The sequence below is a fragment of the Trichomycterus rosablanca genome, chromosome 2 (assembly GCF_030014385.1).
Source record: "Trichomycterus rosablanca isolate fTriRos1 chromosome 2, fTriRos1.hap1, whole genome shotgun sequence".
Taxonomy (NCBI): Eukaryota; Metazoa; Chordata; class Actinopteri; order Siluriformes; family Trichomycteridae; genus Trichomycterus; species Trichomycterus rosablanca.
Genome location: NC_085989.1, coordinates 34,479,024 through 34,503,270, shown reverse-complemented (window position 1 = coordinate 34,503,270; position 24,247 = coordinate 34,479,024). Strand labels below are relative to the sequence as shown.

The 24,247-nt window shown below is 38.4% G+C and overlaps 2 protein-coding genes across 3 annotated transcripts in view; both read left to right on the top strand.

The window, feature by feature from the left end:
• The first annotated feature begins 1,703 nt into the window (after window positions 1-1,703).
• On the top strand, window positions 1,704-6,147 carry LOC134309144 (uncharacterized). 2 transcript variants are annotated; one of them, XM_062990777.1, is made up of 10 exons: window positions 1,704-2,198; window positions 3,110-3,190; window positions 3,309-3,464; window positions 3,742-3,831; window positions 4,321-4,439; window positions 4,543-4,582; window positions 4,811-4,906; window positions 5,091-5,206; window positions 5,311-5,381; window positions 5,962-6,147. In XM_062990777.1, exons 2-10 carry the CDS (start codon window positions 3,110-3,112, stop codon window positions 6,093-6,095), a joined length of 903 nt encoding a protein of 300 aa, XP_062846847.1. In that variant the 5' UTR covers window positions 1,704-2,198; the 3' UTR covers window positions 6,096-6,147. The 2 variants fall into 2 exon arrangements, with proteins under 2 accessions (XP_062846847.1, XP_062846848.1); XM_062990778.1 differs by lacking the exon at window positions 3,309-3,464 and having other exon boundaries at window positions 1,877-2,198.
• Window positions 6,148-16,476: 10,329 nt separating this feature from the next.
• The window catches only part of LOC134301482 (fibrocystin-L-like), a 61,670-nt gene continuing 53,899 nt past the window's right edge, over window positions 16,477-24,247 (top strand). Inside the window, exons 1-6 of the mRNA XM_062986180.1 lie at window positions 16,477-16,495; window positions 16,605-16,670; window positions 21,772-21,846; window positions 21,981-22,125; window positions 22,752-22,860; window positions 22,973-23,030. Coding sequence (XP_062842250.1) covers window positions 16,477-16,495; window positions 16,605-16,670; window positions 21,772-21,846; window positions 21,981-22,125; window positions 22,752-22,860; window positions 22,973-23,030 — 472 coding nt within the window. The remainder of the gene's footprint in view (window positions 16,496-16,604; window positions 16,671-21,771; window positions 21,847-21,980; window positions 22,126-22,751; window positions 22,861-22,972; window positions 23,031-24,247) is intronic.

Here is a 24,247-nt window from a genome sequence, read left to right as displayed (position 1 = left end):
TCTGTTTTATTTTATGTTACTTCACTAATTCTGTTGTTTACTTCAGTTTATGAGCGTCTGGTATAGTTATATTTTTCTGTGTCGGATTCAGCATTTATCACTTAACTTTAAGACACGTTAGCGGTTAGCATTGGCTTTATTAGCCACTTAGCTGTAGCATATCATATTATTTATATTATTAGCATTCAGTGTTTATAACCAGACATCCCAAGTCTCCCGGAAGTTCCGGGAGTCTCCCGCATATACATAGTGGCTCCCTGATGCCCACAAGTCAGATAAAATCTCCCGGAATCTAGAACGAGTGGGCAAGAGCGCACACACGCGCGTGCACACAGGCGACACAGACTTTATTCCCCGATCGTGTATTAAATCCGTTATCTGATATACAATCTAGCGCACTGTGTAGGGAACATAAATCAATTGTCTAATATACTGTCTAGTGCACTATGTAGGGAACATAAATCTGTGATCTGATATACAATTTAGTGCACTATGTAAGGAACACAAATCATCATCTAGTTATACTTTCTAGTGCACTATGTAGTGAACATGAATGCGTTATCTAATACACCAGGGCTCTCAAGTTTTCAAGTTAGCTTGGAGTGAGATGGTAGGGGGGTTGTCAGAGGTTGTTCTGTCGATGTCTCTTTCCGGGCGTACATGTTTTCGTTAGGTGATAAGGGTTGTGGGGAAAAAGGGTCGTCAGCTGATGAAAAAAAATTGCCTCAAATGGGCCCCTTGAACTGCAGTGGTCACTGTCTCTTCACTTTACACTAAATTCTGTAATATTCAATAAATAGTTTTAAGTTTTAGCTATGCCTTTCTAAACAAATAAACAAAAAAAACAGACAATGTTCAATGTCAGCCATTTTCACGGTCATGATGGATGACAGAGTTCCATCCAGAGCCAACGCGTTCCTGGTTTTGGTTTTATTAAGCCCCACCATGGATCTGCATTTGAGTGTGGCAAAACTAATACCAGTTTGGCAATCAGCCTCGGACATCTGCTCATACCCGCACCTTCAAAAAAATGAACCAAGGAAGCCTAATTACACTCCTACATATTTTTGCAGTTATTAAGTTGCTCATGTCAATGGGCGTGTGCTGAATATTTCTTATCCTATTCTTCAGTAAGGTCATATTCCCCCAGAAAGCCTCAATGTCAAACATGGCTGGGTCTTGGGGCATAGGGATGTCCATCAACTGGTAGTTCAGTAACTCCTCACCCAGCAACAAGAAATTCTATTTTCTGATTGGCTGAGAAATTCTATTTTTCTGATTGGCCGATAGGTCGCTAATTCAAGCCAGCTGTATGAGCGCAGAGTAGTCTGCCTTTGACTCGTGTGTGGGATAGGATATAGTCATTTCTCAGCGTGAGAAATACCATGTGTGGCGTGTGAGCTTGTTGAAATGCGTGTGTCTCACGCTCAATGCGTGAGACTTGAGAGCCCTGCTGTTAACTAATACGCTACCTAAAGCATTATGTAAGAAACATAAGTCTATTATCTAGTACACTATCTAGTGCACTAAGTAAGGAACATAAATTCTTTTCTAATATACATTCTAGTGCACTATGTAGGAAACATAAATCTATTATCTTTCACACTATCTAGTGCACTATGTAGTACACAGTAATGTGTTTGTGACGCGAACAGTTAGCTTAGTAGCTCAGTTAGCAGCTCCATTTTTTTTTTGGGCTGGGAAGGAGGTCGGGTCCTGGGGTCGGGTCCTGGGGTACCTCCCTGAAATGAGTTTTTGCAACTTGGGATGTCTGTATAACTATTGGGTGGCGGTTTAAATGATACATATTTGACTGTGTATATAGCTTGTGTTTTACTTTGTAATAAATAACTGCGTCTTAACCTGTGGTTCAGTTCTCTCTCATTACTCCCATGTTTTCTTGCCTTCTGATAATATTAGAAGCGAGTTACATACAGTTGTACTCATAATAAACCACAAATGCCACCGTTTTGGCAGTGTTTTTTGCCGTATTTAACCCTTTTTGCCAGCTTAACATTAAGAGTAGACGTCAGCGGTGATGCTGGAATGTACGTTCCTCACTTTATCTGTGACGTCACAATAGGCAGCACTATTTAAGTGAGCGGATCAGACGCGCTGCTTCATTTATTCTGTCTCACTGCACAGAGTAACAACCGATTCGTTTACAGCTGAACATAACAGGGTGAAAACCAAACAATGTAAGTATAATCTACTATAATATCTGCTTATTTAGTGTGGTACAGTTAAGCATGTTTGAATTAAAATGGTTAACCTGTAAAAATAGTCTATATAAAATTATATTTGATTTGTTTGTTTTATGTCCAATAATTAAATATGTAATGTTGGAGTATTTCAACATTGTTACCGTCATTTTAAAAAATCCAGGATTTAGGACTGTTTATAAATACTATCAACTACCCCTGATACAGGGAAAACTGTAGCCTAGTGGTTAAGGTACTGGACTAGTAATCAGAAGGTCGCTGGTTCAAGCCTCACAACTGCCAGGTTGCTGCTGTTGGGCCCTTGAGCAAGGCCCTTAACCCTCAATTGCTCATACTGTATTGTAAGTCGCTTTGGATAAAGGTGTTCAGTAAATGCCGTAAATGTAATACAATTACTATTTTAACACCAGGTAGAACAAACAACATGCAGCATGTTATTTATGAGTAAGCAAATGTGCCATGTAATCTAACAAACTTTGAATTTAACTAGTTCAGTGTTTAATTGTGGGCCCTGTGGGTAGCACCATCGCCTCACAGCAAGAAGGTCCTGGGTTCGATCCCCAGTCCAGGTCCTTTCTTTTTGGAGTTTGCATGTTCTCTCCGTGTCTGCGTGGGTTTCCTCCGTGAGCTCCGGTTTCCTCCCACAGTCCAAAAACATGCAGTCAGGTTAATTGGAGACACTGAATTAGCCTATAGGTGAATGGGTGTGTGTGTGTATCTGCCCCGAGATGGACTGGCGCCCCGTCCAGGGTGTTAGTGTGCCCGTTAAAAAGCTGGGATAGGCTTCGTTAACAGACAATACAAAAAAGAATGTATTTTTTTAAATTAGTACCACTGATTTATATTTGATATTGTTATTTAATCTTTTTTTTTTTTTTTTTTTTCAGATGTCTGATGACAAAAAACCTCACAGTCCCATACCTAAGCGGTATTTTGGAGTCTACTCCAGGAGCAAACTGGGGAAGAGTGTGAGTATTTAAACAGTTTTAATCTAAACACTAGAAACATTTGGCTTGATAAGATTGCTGCATAGGAAAAAAGCTTTGTGTCTGTGTATTTAATGTATCGTCTGGATTCTTCTGACAGTTTTTTAGGACTCCTCCAGATTTTGACTTGTCGGATCCCAACATACCTGGAATGACCTACAACAACTTGCACGATCCACACCTGAAAACATTCTTTTATCAGCCTGAGAGGAAACAACAACTAATTAATCAGGGCCTCATTACACATGATAACAAAGTAGATAGTAGCACTGATATTAGGCACTTATAAATTTAAGGAACATGTTATTAACTTTAAACAATGTTTTACTCTTTTAGATTTAACATACAAAAGCTAGTGTCAATAGGATACGTCTATGATTTAAGCATTTTAGCAAAAAACATATACATATAGTATAGTAAACATATATACATAAGTCTGTTTTACTGTGCTAAAAAATGTGTAGATTTTAGAAGAGTGGTACTACTGTATGTTGATTCAGCATAGTCTAAACTAGTTTTTTGTTTTATTTCAGGTGCTATGCACTCTGGGAGAGTACAAGCGGTACAAAGAATATTTAAGAAATGTGGATATGAGCTGGGAAAAGTGTTTCCACCAAGAACTGGTAATGTCAACAATAAGATGCATTTAATTTCTTCAGAAGTATGAGTTGAGTTTTAAATTGTGTAATATTATACTGCAGAGTATGTAATAATTTAGTGTGGTGGGGATACTGGAGTACAAGGAGGATTGTGCTTTTGTCTCAGGTTTTTATTAAACAGGGCATTAGTCACTTTAAAACAAATTGATAAAGATAAAGAATCTTACTTTGGCTAAGAAAAAAAAATATGTGCATAATTAAAACGTTTGCCAATATATGTAATGCAGGAATATTACTTGTGACTGTACTGTGTATGTATGTACATTTAGCTTTAATGGCACAACTGGCATACACCCTAATTTGTTAATTCAATTATAAATTCATTTTATATTGTATGCTCACAGAATCCCAGTTAAAGTTTGTCTCATGTCATTATACTGGCACCACTCTTAATGGATGTACTCACTCACACAGCACTTGTCTGCAGTCATGTCACACAATAATCTCTTGTAGAGGGGTCTGCTGAAAGAGTTCATGGTCCTTAAACTGGCAGGTGAAATTCCTGAGAACACAACGTGTCCAGATATGAGAGACTGGATTATGGAGAGAGGGGAAAAGGCCTTCAGAAGCATGTAGGTTTTTACATTTAGTACAGTGCTTAATGGGTATTTAGATTAACTGTTTTAGTAAAGAAATTACATTCCATTGACATGACATTGTTCTTTTTTTGTGAAGGCTTGAGGAAACCTTGGATCCCATCTGTAATTTGAATGTGGTAAGTTTATATCATTGCTTGAAAGTAACAAAGACTTTAAACAATTAGGAAATTGTGATCTGTACTTAGATATACATTTATCCTTTCATTAAAGACATAGATAGAAAAGTATTAGTGTTTGAAATGTATATACACTTTCATTACTGAAGACAAAATACTTTATCTGTGAGATTTGTCAAAACAGTGGCACTGAAACTATTAATAAGATTTTTTTTCTTTTTCTCTCAGGCATGGGAGGTGAGCCACCGAGATGCGCTGGAAAAGCTAGAACAGGAGATCATAGAAGAACTCCAGCTAGAACAGCAGCACCAACTGAAATCAAAGGTTGTCTGCTAATTTCACTTACTTTAGAACTGTGTGTGGTTCATAGATGCTTGTATTCTTGTAGAGAGAGTTTTTTTTGGTAATGGTACTATATTATTAGTGCTTTAACATGAGCACTTTAAATGCCACCTAATTATCTGAGAACTTACCACTGTTTGTGTTTCTTCTTATTAAAATGAAACAGAATGAGATCCCAAACCAGAGCAGTGACCTGGTAGAGGAAGATTTGGATTCATGCTTTATAATATCTGCTTGGTCTGGTCCATCTGACCCGATTTACTCCAGTAAAATATCTAAAGAGTAAGTTGTTAATAGTAAGCAGAAAAATAACATTAAAAAAGTAGAACTTTGCATTAGTGTTTTGTGTAGAGTAAAACTGGATATATGGTATGTTTGTTTGTTAGGTGCATCATTGTGCCTTCTAAGGAAGCTGAAAGTGTCGAGTTTGCTTCTGAAGTGGAGAAAACATCAGCTAGTAAGTAATTGTGAAATGCTACATGAATCATTGCTGCAAACTTAAGTTCAGTAATACTATATGGACAAAAGTATTGGGACACCTGACCATGACCTTGTTGGACAATCTATTCCAAAACCATAGGCGTTTATACTAAATTGTTTTCTTTGTAGCTTTTATATCATACACTCTTATATTTTGGAGTACGTTGGAGTGTGTCTGTTGGAATGTGTGTCCATTCATTCAATAAATTCGGTGATATCAGGCCTGGTTAGCAATCCAAGTTTAATTCATGCCAAGTGTTAATTTGGGTTGAGACCAGGGCTCTGTGTAGACAGCTAGAGCTTCCTTAAACACAACTAGTCAAACCATGTCTTTATAGATCTTGCTTTGTGCTCAGGTGCATAATCACGCTAAACGAGAAAGAGGACTTCGCTAAATTGTTGCCACAATGTTAAAACCGTATTTACCTTATTTAATTCCTATACACCTGTTAGCAATAGATGTAGCAGAAGTGACTAATCATTAGGGGTGGTGTCCACTCCACATAGTTTTGCCCTCATATGTATCTGTATAAATTATTTATTTCTGTGTTTCAAAGGCACCAAAACCAAGAATAAGAAAGGAGCATGGGCTGTCCTCAGACGAGCATGGAAAGCTCTAAAACGTACTTTCAGCTGTACTGGACGCACCAAGATTTCACCTGTTTTCACCAATATTCCACCTGCTGATTAACATCTTTCAGTTGAATGCACTGTGATTCTGATTCAAATAAAGAAAGCAATAAAAAAAATTTGGTTTGCTATGGATTGATTGTCATGTGAAACAGTACAAAGTATCCACTGCAGTCACCTTTGATAACTTTGTAATTATATACTAGTCTATAGACTGGACAATCATTGTCTGTTTTCTGTTCTTAATATACAGTGGTGTTCAAAAAAATAGCAGTCCAACATCATTAACCTGATATCACTGTTTTTAGAAGAAGTGATATTTCTACATCGCAAATAATTTAGTGTAGTAGAGTAATGAAAACAAAACAAACCCAACAGTTAGGACATGCATGCCACTCATTCTGAGTAATCGAAGCATTGATTGAAAGGGCCTTGTTCAAAATAATAGCAGTGAGGAGTTCAATTGGTGTAGTCATTGTCAGAACGGGTGTCAATTTTGGCCCTTATTTAAGGTAGGAGGGGGGCAAATGTTGCACAGGTTGGTCATAGCGCATTTCCTTCTGAAATACTGGGTAAAATGGGTTGTTCCAGACATTGTTCTGATGAACAGCATACTTTGATTAAAAAGTTGATTGTAGAGGGAAAAAACATACAGAGAAGTGCAGCAGATTATTGGCTGCTCAGCTAAAATAATCTCAAATGCCTTGAAGTGACGACCAAAACCTGAAAGATACGGAAGGAAGCATGGAACTACTGTTCGAATGGATCAAAGAATAGCCAAAATGGCAAATACTCAGCCAATGATCACCTCCAGAAAGATCAAGGAACATCTGAAGTTACCAGTGAGTACAGAAGATGATTAAGTGAAGCCAATTTACCAGCAAGAACTCCTTGCAAAGTCCAGTTAAGAAAAAGACGTGTCCTGAATGGGTTAACATTTGCCAAGGAACACATTGACTGGTCCAAAGAGAAATGGCTCAACATTTGTGGACTGATGAAAGCAAAATTGTTCTTTTTGGGTCTAGTGGCTGTAGACAGTATGTCAGACGACCCCCGAGCACTGAATTCAAGCCAAAGTTCACTGTGAAGACAGTAAAGCATGGTTGTACAAAATGATATGGGGATGTTTCTCATACCATGGTGTTACGCCTATTTATCACATACGAGGGATCATGGATCAGTTTAAATATATCAGAATACTTGAGATCATGTTGCCCTATGTCGAAGAAGAAATGTGCTTAAAATGGGTGTTTTAACATGACAATGACCCAAAACATCTTGATTACAGACAAACAAGATTGAGGTAATAGAGTAACCAGCACAATCCCCTGACTTCAATCTCATAGAGAACTGGTGGACTGATGTCTGAAACATGTTTTTTTTTTAGGCAAAACCCAAAAATGCAGAAGAACTGTGGAATGTCGTCTAATCATCCTGGACTGGATACCTGTTCAGAGGTGCCAGAAGTTGGTCGACTCCATGCAACACAGATCTTGTAAACAATTGTTATGCCACTAAATATTAGTTCAGTAATTTAAAGTAAAGTGAAACCAAACATTTTTTTCAGTTTATAGATACATTTTTTTTAAAAAATGTATATGAGTTTTTAAAGAAAAATGCTGACACTGCTATTTTTTTGAACAGCCTAATATTCATTTTTCTTAACTTTCTGTAAAGGATGAACACAAACTGGCTAAATGTTGTTAATGTTTTGATTTAGAATTGAAAGTGTAGTATTTTCAGTGCATTTGCATTTATGGAAATAAGTTATTATAATGATTTTGCACTTTATTCACTTTTTTAAAATCACTGCTATTTTTTTTTTTTAACACTACTGAACACTGTATTGCCAAAAGTATTCACTTACCCATCCAAATCATTGAATTCAGGTGTTCCAATCACTTCCATGGATACAGGTGTAGCATACTAAGAGATTTTAAACAATTTCATGCTCCCAACTTTGTGGGAACAGTTTGGGGATGGCCCCTTCCTGTTTCAACATGACTGTGCACCAGTGCACAAAGCAAGGTCCATAAAGACATGGATGAGTGAGTTTGGTGTGGAAGAACTTGACTGGCCTGCACAGAGTCCTGACCTCAACCCGATAGAACACCTTTGGGATGAATTAGAGCGTAGACTGCGAACCAGGCCTTTTCGTCCAACATCAGTGTCTGACCTCACAAATGCGCTTCTGGAAGAATGGTCAAAAATTCCCATAAACACACTCCTAAACCTTGTGGAAGGCCTTCCTAGAAGAGTTGAAGCTGTTATAGCTGCAAAGGGTGGGCCGACATCATATTAAACCCTATAGATTAAGAATAGGACGTCACTCAAGTTCATATGCGTGTGAGGGCAGACGAGCTAATACTTTTGGCAATATAGTGTATGTCTCTTCATTTTCACTTATCTGGTCACTGCTGCACTTTAACTGTATTATATGTAAATAATCTCTATCTTGCACTTCTGGTTAGATGCTACTGCATTTGGTTGGCTCTGTACTTGTACTCTGCACAATGACAATAAAGTTGAATCTAATCTAATCTAATCTAATAAACACAGATTTGAAGTTCTCCCTGTGTAACGAACTACATATCCCATCAGCCCCTCTCGAGGCTGCCTGATGCCCGCAAGTCAGATAAAATCTGGAAATCTAGAACGAGCGGCCAAGAGCAAAACAAACGCACACGCAGGCGACACAGACTATTTTCCCTGATCGCGTATTAAATCCGTTATCTGATATACAATCTAGCACACTGTGTAGGGAACATAAATCAATTGTCTAATATACTGTCTAGTGCACTATGTAGTAAACATGAATGCGTTATCTAATACACTATCTAGTGCACTATGTGTAGAACATAAATCCATGATTTGATATACAATCTAGTGCACTGTGTAGGGAACATAAACCAATTGTCTATCTCACTATCTAGTGCACTACGTAGGGAACATAAATTCATATCTAAAATACTATCTAGTGCACTATGTAGGAAACATAAATCCGTTATCTGATATACAATTTAGTGCACTATGTAGGGAACATAAATCCGTTAACTAATACGCTACCTAAAGCATTATGTAAGAAACATAAGTTTATTATCTAGTACACTATCTAGTGCACTAAGTAAGGAACATAAATTATTTTCTAATATACAATCTAGTGCACTATGTAGGGAACATAAATCTATTATCTTTCACACTATCTAGTGCACTATGTAGTACACATTAATGTGTTTGTGACCCGAACAGTTAGCTTAGTAGCTCAGTTAGCAGCTCCTAAAAGTTTAGTTATCACCCATATCCTTTGGTGTGTGCGAGAGGTTTTTTGGCTTTGTTTTTTGGGCTTGCGGGGTCAGGGTCGAGGTCCGGGGGTACCTCCCTGAAATGAGTTTTTGCAACTTGGGATGTCTGCCAACGCATTATTAAAAGTGGAAGAACAGTGGGGAAACATCATCTTTGAGGAAGGAATGTGGTCAGAAAAAAATCTTGAATTATCGTGATCGGCGATCACTTAAACGTTTGGTGAAATCAAATCGTAGAAAAACTACAGCAGAACTCAGGGATATGTGCAATAGTGACAGTAAGAGCATTTCCACACACACAATGCGAAGGGAACTCAAGGGATTGGGACTAAACAGCTGTGTAGCCTTAAGAAAACCACTTGTCATTGAGGCTAACCGGCAAAAACTGCTTCAATTTGCTAGGGAGCATAAAGATTGGACTCTGGAGCAATGGAAGAAGGTCATGTGGTCTGATGGGTCCAGATTTACCCTGTTCCAGAGTGATGGGCGCATCAGGGTAAGAAGAGAGGCGGCTGAAGTGATGCACCCATCATGCCTAGTGCCTACCGTACAAGCCTGTGGGGGCAGTGCTATGATCTGGGGTTGCTGCAGTTGGTCAGGTCTAGGTTCAGCAACATTATGTGCCCAAAGAATGAGGTCAGCTGACTACCTGAATATACAGAACGACCAGGTTATTCCATCAATGGATTTTTTTCTTCCCTGATGGCACGGGCATATTCCAAGATGACAATGCCAGGATTCATCGGGCTCAAGTTGTTAAAGAGTGGTTCAGGGAGCATGGGACATCATTTTCACACATGGATTGGCCACCACAGAGTCCAGACCTGAACCCCACTGAGAATCTTTGGGATGTGCTGGAGAAGACTTTGCGCAGTGGTCCAAATCTCCCATCAAAATTAATGCAACACTGGACAAAAATAAATGTTGTGACACTGCAGAAGCTTGTGGAAATGATGCCACAGCAAACGCGTGCCGTAATCAAAGGCGGTCCAACGAAATATTACAGTGTGTGACCTTTTTTTTTGGCCAGGCAGTGTATATATATATATATATATACAGTGTATCACAAAAGTGAGTACACCCCTCACATTTCTGCAGATATTTAAGTATATCTTTTCATGGGACAACACTGACAAAATGACACTTTGACACAATGAAAAGTAGTCTGTGTGCAGCTTATATAACAGTGTAAATTTATTCTTCCCTCAAAATAACTCAATATACAGCCATTAATGTCTAAACCACCGGCAACAAAAGTGAGTACACCCCTTAGTGAAAGTTCCTGAAGTGTCAATATTTTGTGTGGCCACCATTATTTCCCAGAACTGCCTTAACTCTCCTGGGCACGGAGTTTACCAGAGCTTCACAGGTTGCCACTGGAATGCTTTTCCACCCCTTTCATGACGACATCACGGAGCTGGCGGATATTCGAGACTTTGCGCTCCTCCACCTTCCGCTTGAGGATGCCCCAAAGATGTTCTATTGGGTTTAGGTCTGGAGACATGCTTGGCCAGTCCATCACCTTTACCCTCAGCCTCTTCAATAAAGCAGTGGTCGTCTTAGAGGTGTGTTTGGGGTCATTATCATGCTGGAACACTGCCCTGCGACCCAGTTTCCGGAGGGAGGGGATCATGCTCTGCTTCAGTATTTCACAGTACATATTGGAGTTCATGTGTCCCTCAATGAAATGTAACTCCCCAACACCTGCTGCACTCATGCAGCCCCAGACCATGGCATTCCCACCACCATGCTTGACTGTAGGCATGACACACTTATCTTTGTACTCCTCACCTGATTGCCGCCACACATGCTTGAGACCATCTGAACCAAACAAATTAATCTTGGTCTCATCAGACCATAGGACATGGTTCCAGTAATCCATGTCCTTTGTTGACATGTCTTCAGCAAACTGTTTGCGGGCTTTCTTGTGTAGAGACTTCAGAAGAGGCTTCCTTCTGGGGTGACAGCCATGCAGACCAATTTGATGTAGTGTGCGGCGTATGGTCTGAGCACTGACAGGCTGACCCCCCACCTTTTCAATCTCTGCAGCAATGCTGACAGCACTCCTGCGCCTATCTTTCAAAGACAGCAGTTGGATGTGACGCTGAGCACGTGCACTCAGCTTCTTTGGACGACCAACGCGAGGTCTGTTCTGAGTGGACCCTGCTCTTTTAAAACGCTGGATGATCTTGGCAACTGTGCTGCAGCTCAGTTTCAGGGTGTTGGCAATCTTCTTGTAGCCTTGGCCATCTTCATGTAGCGCAACAATTCATCTTTTAAGATCCTCAGAGAGTTCTTTGCCATGAGGTGCCATGTTGGAACTTTCAGTGACCAGTATGAGAGAGTGTGAGAGCTGTACTACTAAATTGAACACACCTGCTCCCTATGCACACCTGAGACCTAGTAACACTAACAAATCACATAACATTTTGGAGGGAAAATGACAAGCAGTGCTCAATTTGGACATTTAGGGGTGTAGTCTCTTAGGGGTGTACTCACTTTTGTTGCCGGTGGTTTAGACATTAATGGCTGTATATTGAGTTATTTTGAGGGAAGAATAAATTTACACTGTTATATAAGCTGCACACAGACTACTTTTCATTGTGTCAAAGTGTCATTTTGTCAGTGTTGTCCCATGAAAAGATATACTTAAATATCTGCAGAAATGTGAGGGGTGTACTCACTTTTGTGATACACTGTATATATATATATATATTAGGGCTGTCAAACGATTAAAAATTTTAATCGCGATTAATCTCAGAATTTCATATAGTTAATCGCGATTAATCGCATTAAATAAAATCTGTGTAAATGTTATAGAAAACAAGGTTTTTTAAGTGAAATGTGAAAAGTGGACGTTTCTACACGAAGTGAGTGTGTTTTGACCCTTTTGGGGCTTCCATAGTTCATGGACTAGCGTGCTTGACTCCGGTATTCAGTGCCGTAACAGATTAAGTTAATGAAGTGTTTTGCTCCCGACAACTTGTGAATATACCGTGTATTTATTTCTTTATTATGCAAGTGCATCCCTACGACGCTCAGTTATATTATTTTAACAAACCGCAAATGAACAACGGTGGCAAGTCCGACATTAAAACGTTGGTTCTACCAGTCAAGTCTCAACATGAACTAGAATTTGCGTTAACGGCACTATTTTTTTTAATCGCGTTAAATTGAGATTGCGTTAATGCGTTATTATCGCGTTAACTTCGACAGCCCTAATATATATACAGGGGTTGGACAAAATAACTGAAACACCTGTCATTTTAGTGTGGGAGGTTTCATGGCTAAATTGGACCAGTCTGGTGGCCAATCTTCATTAATTGCACATTGCACCAGTGAGAGCAGAGTGTGAAGGTTCAATTAGCAGGGTAAGAGCACAGTTTTGCTCAAAATATTGCAATGCACACAACATTATGGGTGACATACCAGAGTTCAAAAGAGGACAAATTGTTGGTGCACGTCTTGCTGGCGCATCTGTGACCAAGACAGCAAGTCTTTGTGATGTATCAAGAGCCACGGTATCCAGGGTAATGTCAGCATACCACCAAGAAGGACAAACCACATCCAACAGGATTAACTGTGGACGCAAGAGGAAGCTGTCTGAAAGGGATGTTCGGGTGCTAACCCGGATTGTATCCAAAAAACATAAAACCACGGCTGCCCAAATCACGGCAGAATTAAATGTGCACCTCAACTCTCCTGTTTCCACCAGAACTGTCCGTCGGGAGCTCCACAGGGTCAATATACACGGCCGGGCTGCTATAGCCAAACCTTTGGTCACTCGTGCCAATGCCAAACGTCGGTTTCAATGGTGCAAGGAGCGCAAATCTTGGGCTGTGGACAATGTGAAACATGTATTGTTCTCTGATGAGTCCACCTTTACTGTTTTCCCCACATCCGGGAGAGTTACGGTGTGGAGAAGCCCCAAAGAAGCGTACCACCCAGACTGTTGCATGCCCAGAGTGAAGCATGGGGGTGGATCAGTGATGGTTTGGGCTGCCATATCATGGCATTCCCTTGGCCCAATACTTGTGCTAGATGGGCGCGTCACTGCCAAGGACTACCGAACCATTCTGGAGGACCATGTGCATCCAATGGCGGTGCCGTGTATCAGGATGACAATGCACCAATACACACAGCAAGACTGGTGAAAGATTGGTTTGATGAACATGAAAGTGAAGTTAAACATCTCCCATGGCCTGCACAGTCACCAGATCTAAATATTATTGAGCCACTTTGGGGTGTTTTGGAGAAGAGAGTCAGGAAACGTTTTCCTCCACCAGCATCACGTAGTGACCTGGCCACTATCCTGCAAGAAGAATGGCTTAAAATCCCTCTGAGCACTGTGCAGGACTTGTATATGTCATTTCCAAGACGAATTGACGCTGTATTGGCCGCAAAAGGAGGCCCTACACCATACTAATAAATTATTGTGGTCTAAAACCAGGTGTTTCAGTTATTTTGTCCAACCCCTGTTTATATATACAGTATATACTGTATATGTATATATATATTTGAGGTTCAGGTAAAACTTGTAATCTTGCTGGTTTTTCGCTAGGTGGCGCAAATAAGCTTTCAAACAAGTCAAACCTTGGTGAACACCTTAAATAGCTTGTACACTATTTGGCCATATGAACTTGAGTGACAGCCTATTCTTAATCCATAGGGTTTAATATGATGTCGGCCCACCCTTTGCAGCTATAACAGCTTCAACTCTTCTGGGCAGGCTTTCCACAAGGTTTAGGAGTGTGTTTATGGGAATTTTTGACCATTTTTCTAGAAGCGCATTTGTGAGGTCGAGCCCAACTTCCGAAAAACAACCCCACACCATAATCCCCCCTCCACCAAACTTTACACTTGGCACAATGCAGTCAGACAAGTGCCATTCTCCTGGCAACCGCCAAACCCAGACTCATCCATCGGATTGCCAAACGGAGACTGCTCTAGAGTCCAGTGGCGGCGTGCTATACACCACTGCATCCGACACTTTGCATTGCGTTTGGTGATGTAAGGCTTGGATGCAGCTGCTCGGCCATGGAAACCCATTCCATAAAGCTCTCTACGCACTGTTCTTCAGCTAATCTGAAGGCCACATGAAGTTTGGAGGTCTGTAGCGATTGACTCTGCAGAAAGTTGGCGACCTCTGTGCACTATGCGCTTCAGCATCCGCTGACCCGCTCTGTCATTTTACGTGGCCTACCACTTCGTGGCTGAGTTGCTGTCGTTCCCAATCGCTTCCACTTTGTTATAATACCACTTACAGTCGACTGTGGAATATTTAATAGCAAGGAAATTTCATGACTGGACTTGTTGCACAGGTGGCATCCTGTCACGGTACCACGCTGGAATTCACTGAGCTCCTGAGAGCGATCCATTCTTTCACTAATGTTTGTAGAGGCAGTCTGCATGCCTAGGTGCTTGGTTTTATACACCTGTGGCCATGGAAGTGATTGGAACACCTGAACTCAATGATTTGGATGGGTGAGTGAATACTTTTGGCAATATAGTGTATTTCTACCGTTTTCAGCTGAATACATGTTTTAAAAAATCAAACCATTGCTCTCCTATACTGTCCCAACTTTTTGGAATTGGGTTAGATAGATAAGATCAAATTTGTTATACTTAACAAAGAGTTTTGTTAAAAGCATTATGTGTTTTACCAAACCAGTGTTACCAATGAACATCATTGTTTACATTTTAGGAAAACAAAAGTACAAACGCAATTTCAAGAGTCTGTGATTTGTTCATTCTCTCAAACTTTACATTTAAATTTAACTAACATTAACTTCTGATAGGGGCGGTCCGGGTCCTTTCTGTGTGGAGTTTGCATGTTCTTCCTGTGTCTGTGTGGGTTTCAGTCCAAAGACTCAGGTTAATTGGGGACACTGAAATGCCCTGTAGGTGAGTGTGTGTATGTGTGTGTGCATCTGCCCTGTGATGGACTCGCACCCCATCCAGGGTGTTTCTGTGTGCCTTGCGCCCATTGAAAAGCTGGGATAGGCTCCAGCACCCCCCTCCCCCCTGGGACCCTGATTGAATTATCGGTTAAGAAAGTGAGTGAGTGAACTTTTGATATTTTGGCTGAATAACTTGACTTGATTTTGTAAATATAAACAAATTTAGAATTTAGAAGTGCTTTACAGATGTGTATATTTAATATATTTTTTTCTTAGTAGCATACTATGCCACCGCACAGGATCAAGAGTTCAAACATCTAATTACTGTATTCTGAAGTCAGTTTGGTATGTTCCCTCTGTGTCAACATGGAGGAACAATACCTAGAAAATATCTCTTCTATATATCCTTTCTGGGGCACCCAACAAATTGTTATCATTTCTTAAATGATTGGAATTAAATTGATGTTAATTTGTTTATTAACTTTGGGATGCAAACCTTTTTGCTGTACCTGAAGAGACAAACAGCAGGAAACAAATAATTCCCACTGCATTATGTGGTTGATTTCTGGATTAACTTCACATCTTACATTTTCAAATGTTACATTGAAATATTTGTAATACAAAATTCTGTCACATTTAAAATGTTTTTTTTTTTCTGTTTTATTCAGCACAGAACATTTGCTTACTAAAGCAACAAAACTCATTTTACTCTGTCCACACCTTTTGAAGGCATGATTCCCTGACGGTCCCAGCCCAGCCCACTCCTTGGCTCCCCTGCCAGTGGTCTTGTAGGCTCCTCTGACCTGCCACCAGTCTCATCTGGCTCCTCCTGTCATCGGTCCTAACCAGCTCATCTGACCCATCTTTTGAACTGCCACTGGTCTCAGCCAGCTCCTCAGACCTGTCAACATTCCCTGCCAGCTCCTCAGGCTCGTTGCCTGTCTGAGCTGACTCCTCAGACCAGTTACCCACTCCCTGCCTGCTTTCCAGACCCATGGAGCACACAAGGCACATGAAATGGTTTCTATTTAAGCACAGACTCATTAGATAGACGTCAACTAATGATAAGATCTGTCTCACATTTCTAAAAGTTGTAGTAAGTGTCAGAGTTCTGTCTAGACCAGACAAGTTCCTTCAGATTCTTTTAAGTTCATTTTAAAAATGCGTCAAACCTAGATTCAACTGTCAAAATGTAGGACTCACTCAAGAGAATAGTATTCCCTAGCTCCATAGTTGTACAATGCAACAGTCTTATGTGTGTAACTTGGCCATGGAAACCAATTATATAAAACAATAAACAGTTATTGTGTTGTCATTGCTTTTAGAGATGTTTTAGAAGTGGTGCAACCAAGAACACATTATTTTAAGTGCATTATGCTTCATTACTCTGCGTCTACATTCTGCTTCACAGCTTTGTTGTTGTAGTTACTAAATGTTTCTACTTAACAATGACAATAAAGAGCTTGTTGAGCCAGAAAGCTCTAACAGGGTTGCAGTGTGATAAACTAATTTGCTGGTGGCATCCTGTGCCATGTAAAGTTCATTGATCTCTTTATGATCTGTTCCACTGCCAATGTTTTCCTATGGATGTTGCACAGTTGTATTCATGTTTCTTATCAACTTTTTAGCAATTCATTCTAAATGAGTGTGATTAAAATACCAAAACCAATTTCTAAAAAGTGTTGTCTATATGCTTTTGGCCATGTTGTCAATATTTGCTCTCTGTCTAATTTAATTCAACTGGTGCTTAATTAGTTTCTCAACTTGTAAAGGCTATTTATAAACTTTTGCAAAGTGGAAACGTAGTATGTCACACTGTATAAGCTGGCTTTCGTGTGAGAGCTAGGCATTTGCATTTTGTAGTTATGTTACACTAAGCTCTTTGTGACTGGTCTGACAGGTTTTCCACAACAAAGAAAATACCACAGATAAAACATCTTCAGACACAGAATGACTCAGGTGCACAGTTAACAGTGTAGAAACCAAAAAAATGCTTGGTGGGTTATTTTTTTGGGGGGAGGTAGCGTAGTATAAAAGTGAGAACTCAGCAGGACTAATACACCAAATTACATTGTGTTCATAAACGAGAGGCTTTTACAGGTATGTCCTATTTTCCACTTATACTACTACTGATAATAATAATAATAAAATATTATTATTATAATAACAATTATTATTTTTAATAATAATAATAATTATTATTATTATTATTATTATTATTATAACACATTAAGTATTTTTTTTTCTTTTTCTTGTTTATAAACCTTTTTGTTTTACTAACAGCCACATCTTAATATTTAGGCAAGATATTGCTAAATATGCAAAACGAAATACTATTTATACACTTAAAAATGATTTTATATATATATATATATATATATATATATATATATATAAATATTTTTTTTTCTTATTCTTGTTAATTAACTCATTTGAGGCAAGGTACTGCTAAATATGCAAAAATAATTACCACTGTACACTATACTACTATTATTTAGATGTATTTAAAACGCAATAGATATTATTATATGTCTTATATATGTTATATTGTTTTACTAACAGTTACATATTAATATTAAGCCAAGATATTGCTAAATATACTTAAAAAAAAAATGCACCTGAAATGTGTCATTAAATTATAAAAGGTTTTATATCAATATTTTATGAATGCTATGTTAGGCTTCTTAATATCTTAAAATTAATAAACACTTAAATTACCTTACAGTAAATTGACACGATTATATGTTTACTCATTATACAGTAGTGTTTATGTTTTTGGCTGCACCTATATATAGGATCACCACAGCAGATCATTCTGGTCCGCATACCTGATCTGGCACAATTTTAACACCATATGTCATTCCTGATGCAACACTCCTTATTTTTATCATGGCATAAGACCAGCACTGAGAGCACACTGCGTCATCCACTAGAATAGTACATACAGATGTAAATATTGGTGTTAATGTACATTACTTACTGTAACAGTTGATGTAAGTTGTGTAGTGCTTGGTGCATTTATACTGTGTTCACCATAAATCTCATGATATATTCAATAGGAAGTGTCAAAAATAGAGAAAGAATGTTTTTTGGATGCGTACAAGCAATTTGAGAAGTTCACATAATATTGAGTTTACATGCAAAACATCTAGTTCTCTTGACAAATGTCCATGTGAACTGTTATTTAACCCCCTAACCTCAGTACTTAGTGGAACATTCTTTTGCCTTGATGATCTCTAATAAGTGATTTTGTAAAGTGCTAACAAAGTGCTCCTGGAAATTACAGAATTGATTCTTTAAGCAAGCATTGATTTTGGATTATTGTCTTGCTGGAAAGTCGAATTATTACCTAGGTTTAGTTTCAACACAGAAGTCCTCATCAAAATGCCTTGGTATGTCTGTGAACTCATGTTGCCAGTCACTGCAGCAGAAGAACATCCCCACCATCTCCCTGCTGGGCTATGGGGGGTAGTATTCTTCTGGTCATAAGCCTTATCTTTCTGGCACCTGAAAAACCATTGATTCATATGAACAAACACTTGTTTAATTAATCACTCTATACAACTGTGTCTTAGAACTATGTATTCCTATTTAATGCCTATTCATGCAGTCAGGCCAACTGGAGCTACAAAAATTTGCCCTAAATGTGCGTGTGTGTACGCATACCTGCCCTGTGATGAACTGGCAACCTCTCTGTTCATAAAACAGACAATGAATCACTATAATGTTCTTGTTACAGGTGGGCAATCCATTACATGACAACAGAACAACAACTGTATGCTGAATGTGACTCTGCAAGTGCACTTAACTCAAACCAGTAATAATGTGGAGCATGCAAAGGCACAAATACCAGCAGTTTGTGCTCTGGCTTTTACTGGTTCTACATCACACAGGCAAGAAACACAAACACACAAACACTATTATGCTTCATGTACCTACATAATACCCATGGGACATGGAAAAGCATATTGTGTCAATAGTACTAAATCATTATGAATCCATACTGTTTAGTTCACATTCAGTTAATGGAATTATATAATAAAGTACAAACACCATTTCCAAAAAAGTTGGGACGTTTTGTAAAATGCAATAAAAAGAATTTGGGATTTGTTCATTTTCTTGAATCCCCAGAATATTTTGATCAAAGTAAAAATAAAAGATTTCCAATGTTTTCACTAATCAACCTTATTGTATTTTGTAAATAAAAACACATTTAAAACTTAATGACTGCAACACACTAAAAAAGTTGAGACGGTGTGTTTACCCCTGTATTTGAGACTTTTTAATGATTTGGAAACTTAAGACACTAATTGTTGCAGTTTTGTCCATTCTTGCTTGATATGAGACTTCAGCTGCTTAACAGTCTGTGGTCACCATTGTCCGATTTTCCACTTCATGCTGCATCATACATTTCATACACTTCTTGCAGGCAGGCAGGTCTAGCAAACATATTCGTTGTCTATAAAGCCACACTGTTGTAGCGCTTGCTGAAATAATCATGGACTTTCCAGGAAAAAAACATTGCCTTGATGGCAGCACACGTGTTTCTAAAATCCCAATAGACACTGCTGCTGCGTCAGTGGTACCAGAACCTTTTTTTTTCTCAAATTTAAATTTATCGCTTAAAATATACATAAACTGTCATTCATAGCTACACATATGAACAAAGCATAAAAAGAAAAAGCATTCACGATCGTACATTATGAGGACAACTGTACCAAACTTACAGCTTGTCTACAAATATGCATTATTTGTACCTAAGTTAGCTCCTAGGTTTTGGGATACATATAAAAACAACAATAGAATATACAGCGGGGAAAATAAGTATTGAACACATTAACATTTTTCTCAGGAAATATATTTCTGATGGGGTTATTGACATGAAATTTTCACCGGATGTCGGTAATAACCCAAATATTTCACACATACAAAGAAATCATAAGAAATAAATCCATAAATTAAGTTATGTTTAATAAAGTGAAATGACACAGGGAAAAAGTATTGAACACATGAAGAAAAGGAGGTGCAAAAAGGGATGGAAAGCCAAAACACCAGCTGAAATCTGTCCTTATTTAGAAAGCAATCCTGCCCCTATCAGTGCAAATTAATATCAGCTGGTTTAGTCCTAATTGTTGGCCTATATAAAAAAATTTTATCACCAAGTTGTCACACAAGAAGCATCTTGTGATGGGTAAAAGCAAAGAGCTCTCTCAAGACCTTCGCAATCTTATTGTTGCAAAACATACTGATGGTATTGGTTACAGACATATTCCAGTAAGCACCATTGGAACCATTACTCAGAAGCAGAAAGAACATAATTGTACCATAAACCATGACCAGGTGCTCCTTGCAATATGTCTGACAGAGGAGTTAAAAGAATAATCAGAAGAGTTGTCCAAGAGCCAAGGACCACTTGCACAGAAAGAGAGAGCTTCAGAAAGACCTGGAATTAGCAGGTGCTCTTGTTACAAGGAAACAATGAGTAATGCACTTAACCACCATGGCCTCTACGCATGCTCACCGTGCAAGACTCCATTGCTGTAGAAAAAGCTTGTTAAAGGGTTTGCTGCACAACATGTGGGCAAGCCTATAAAATACTGGGAGAATATAGTCTGGTCAAATAAGACCAAAATTAAACTCTTTGGATGTCATAGCACACACCATGTTTGGAGGGGAAATAGAACTGCACATCACCCCAATAACACCATATCAACAGTGAAGTTTGGAGGTGGGAACATCATGGTGTGGGGCTGTTTCTCAGCATATGGTACTGGTAGACTTCAATTAATTGAAGAAAGGATGAATGGAGAAATGTCCCGAGACATTCCTGACAAGAATCTGGTGCCATCTACCAGGATGCTGAAGATGAAACGAGGGTGGACATTTCAACTACACAATGATCCCAAACACACAGCCAGGGAAACTCTTAAATGGTTTCAGAGAAAAAAAATAAAGCTGCTAGAATGTCCCAGTCAATCATCCGACTTGAATCTAATTGAAAATCTATGGAAAGAACTGAAGATCAGAGTTCACAGAAGAGGCCGCCTGAACCTTCAAGATTTATCTGGAAGAATGGGCCAAAAATACACCTGAACAATACATGCAACTAGTTTCTCCATACAGAAGGCGTCTTAAAGCTGTCCTTACCAACAAAGGCTTTTTCTGTGTATGAAAAGAAATTTGAGTAAGTGTGTTCAATACTTTTTCCCTGTGTCATTCCACTTTATTAAACATAACTTAATTTATGGATTTATTTGTTATGATTTCTTTGTATGTGTTGATTATTTGGGTTGTTACCGACATCCAGTGAAAATTTTATGTCAATAACCCCATCAGAAATATATTTACTGAGAAAAATGTTAATGTGTTCAATACTTATTTCCCCCGCTGTATAATAATAAATACTAATAAACAGCATTAAAATTCTGATGTTCTACATAACCACACCTTATGTTTACGTAAAATATAAAAAAAATCTACAATAAAGTCACGTCATGATCAAATTAAGTGTATTTTCTTTGAACTTTTTTAGGAGCACAACGAATAAATAGAGTAACCCCAAAACTGGGCAGTATAAATGGAGCAACACGACTGACCATTGAGGGGACTGGTAGGAACTACTGCAAGCCATTATACAAAAACTATACCTAAAAATATACACTTTATATATCTATATCTTTATTTATATGTATATACTGTATATTTAATCTTAATTAATTTTCCAACCATTTTTCTTTTTTTTAGGTTTTGCCCAGCAAAGCCAGTTTAGTTTTGATGGCAGCAACCCTGACATTGGCAACTCTGTGACATTGGTGTCCAGAACCAGATCTTTTCCATGTGATGTTGAGAGAGATGCCACCCTGTCTACCAAAGTAACATGCTACACCAGGTAACCCTGCTAAAATAAAACATGTAAATACATCAAAATATCTATTCTTGAGATAGCTTATCTATTATGTGTCATTACTGTAATGTAAAGTTATTTATAGTACTATTTATTAAGAATAAAAATAGAGCTACCCACTGTAGCCAGCATATGTTGCTCTTTTGCAGAAAGTGTACTTTTCTGCATTAATGTGTAAATTATAAAAAAAAAAAACATACTATAACAGACCCTGGCTTTTTTCTTTATAGAGTTATTGTCAGTAAATGTGATAATGTGTCTAATTTATAAATAATATAACAGTTTGGTGCAGCATGTAGTTTGCATGTCACAAAGCTTTAAGTTCCTGAGAACCTGGGTTGAAATACCGCTTCAAAGTCTGTGAGAATTTGATCATGTTCTCATAGTGTTCTCATGCTCATGCATGAGTTTTATTATGAGTTTCAGGTACTCAGTTTCCTCCCAAATTTCTTTTAAACTGAATTAATTCTCAATTGTAAATAGCTTTGGATAAACACATCTGTAAAATGCATACACATCAAATGTAAATGTGAATGTGAATACCACATCTGTATCCAGAAACATTGGTTGATTTTTTTTAATTATTGAGTTGCTTTTCTGGGCCTTTTCAGAGCAATGCCTGAAGATGACTATGAGATTCATGTTAAAGTGGATGGTGTTCCCATTCCCTCGAGTGCAATATGTAATGGAGTTCAGTGGAGTTACTGGTGCATATTCTATGTAAGTTACATTCTTGAAGTTGAAACAGACTGTTTTATTATTGTGTACCTAAGCATAAAGGGATTTTTAAATTTGTCGTTTATATTCATACATTGTTGTTTTTTATTCATAGACTCGCTGGTATGCCACACCCAGCATTCAAAAAATCAGCCCCATGAGTGGTCCTCCAGGTATGATTTTATTTCTCAAATGCCATTTTAAAACTTTGGGACATTTTGTAAAATGCAAAAAGAAGAGTCTGTGTTTTGTTTATTCTCTTGAATTTTTATTTACCAGACAAAAGTAGAAAGAAAAGATTTCCAGTGTTTTCACTGATCTAAAAAAGTCTGAAAAGTTAAGGTTACTGTGTTGAAACATTCCACTATAAGCAGGTGAATTGGTAACAGGTAAAGGAGGATCCACTAAAGGATCAGTCCTTACAGGCAATGATGGGTCATGGCTCACCACCAAACTTGATTAAAGAATTGTTAGTCAGTTTAAAAAATCAATTTCTTAATGTAAAATTGTCTTATTATTTGAATAATTTAGTATTTTACCATCTACTGTCCATAATATTATAAAAAGATTCAGGGAATCCAGAATAATCCTAGTCTGAGTCAGGTCAAGGCTGGAAACCACTTTTGAAAGTGCATGAAAAACTCTCATGCTACTGTGCTACATATAGCCACATGATCTTTGGAGTGTTTCAGTATACCAGTGTTACTTGACCCAGTCCACTACTGCATCAAGAAATGCAACCTGAAACTCTGTTACACAAAAGGGAAATCAAGTCTATGCAGAAACACCACCAGTTTCTCTGGGCCCAGGCTCATCTTAGATGGACCAAAAAAAGAGTGGAAATGTGTACTGTGATCGGAAGTTTTCACAGTTCAGCTTGTTTTCAGAAACAGCAGATGCAGTGTTCTCCATGTCAAAGACGAACAGTACCATCCCGACGATTATCAGCAAAAGATACAAAAGCCAACTTTAATGGTATGGCGGTGCATCAGTTCCTATGGAGTGACTTCCATATGTGTGAAGCCATACTGACGTAAAGACGTATTTTGGGAATTTAGAGAGACAAATGCTGCTATTAGGGTTATGTCTTTTCCTGGGAAGTTCATGGTTATTTCACCAAGACAATGTCAGGCGTCAGTCTGCACACGCTACACCAGCGAGGCTGGTAGACATTGAGTGCATGTGTTCAACTGGCCTGCCTGCAATCCAGATCTATCTGCTATTGAAAATGTATCACGAAGCATCATAAAGAGGAGACAAAGGCAACCACAGACTGTTAGGCAGCTGAAGTCTTCTATTAAGCAAGAATGGAGAAAAAATTCGATTTGCAAAACTGCCACAATTGCGTCCTCAGTTCCCAAAGAATTTAAAAGTATTATTAAAAGAAAAG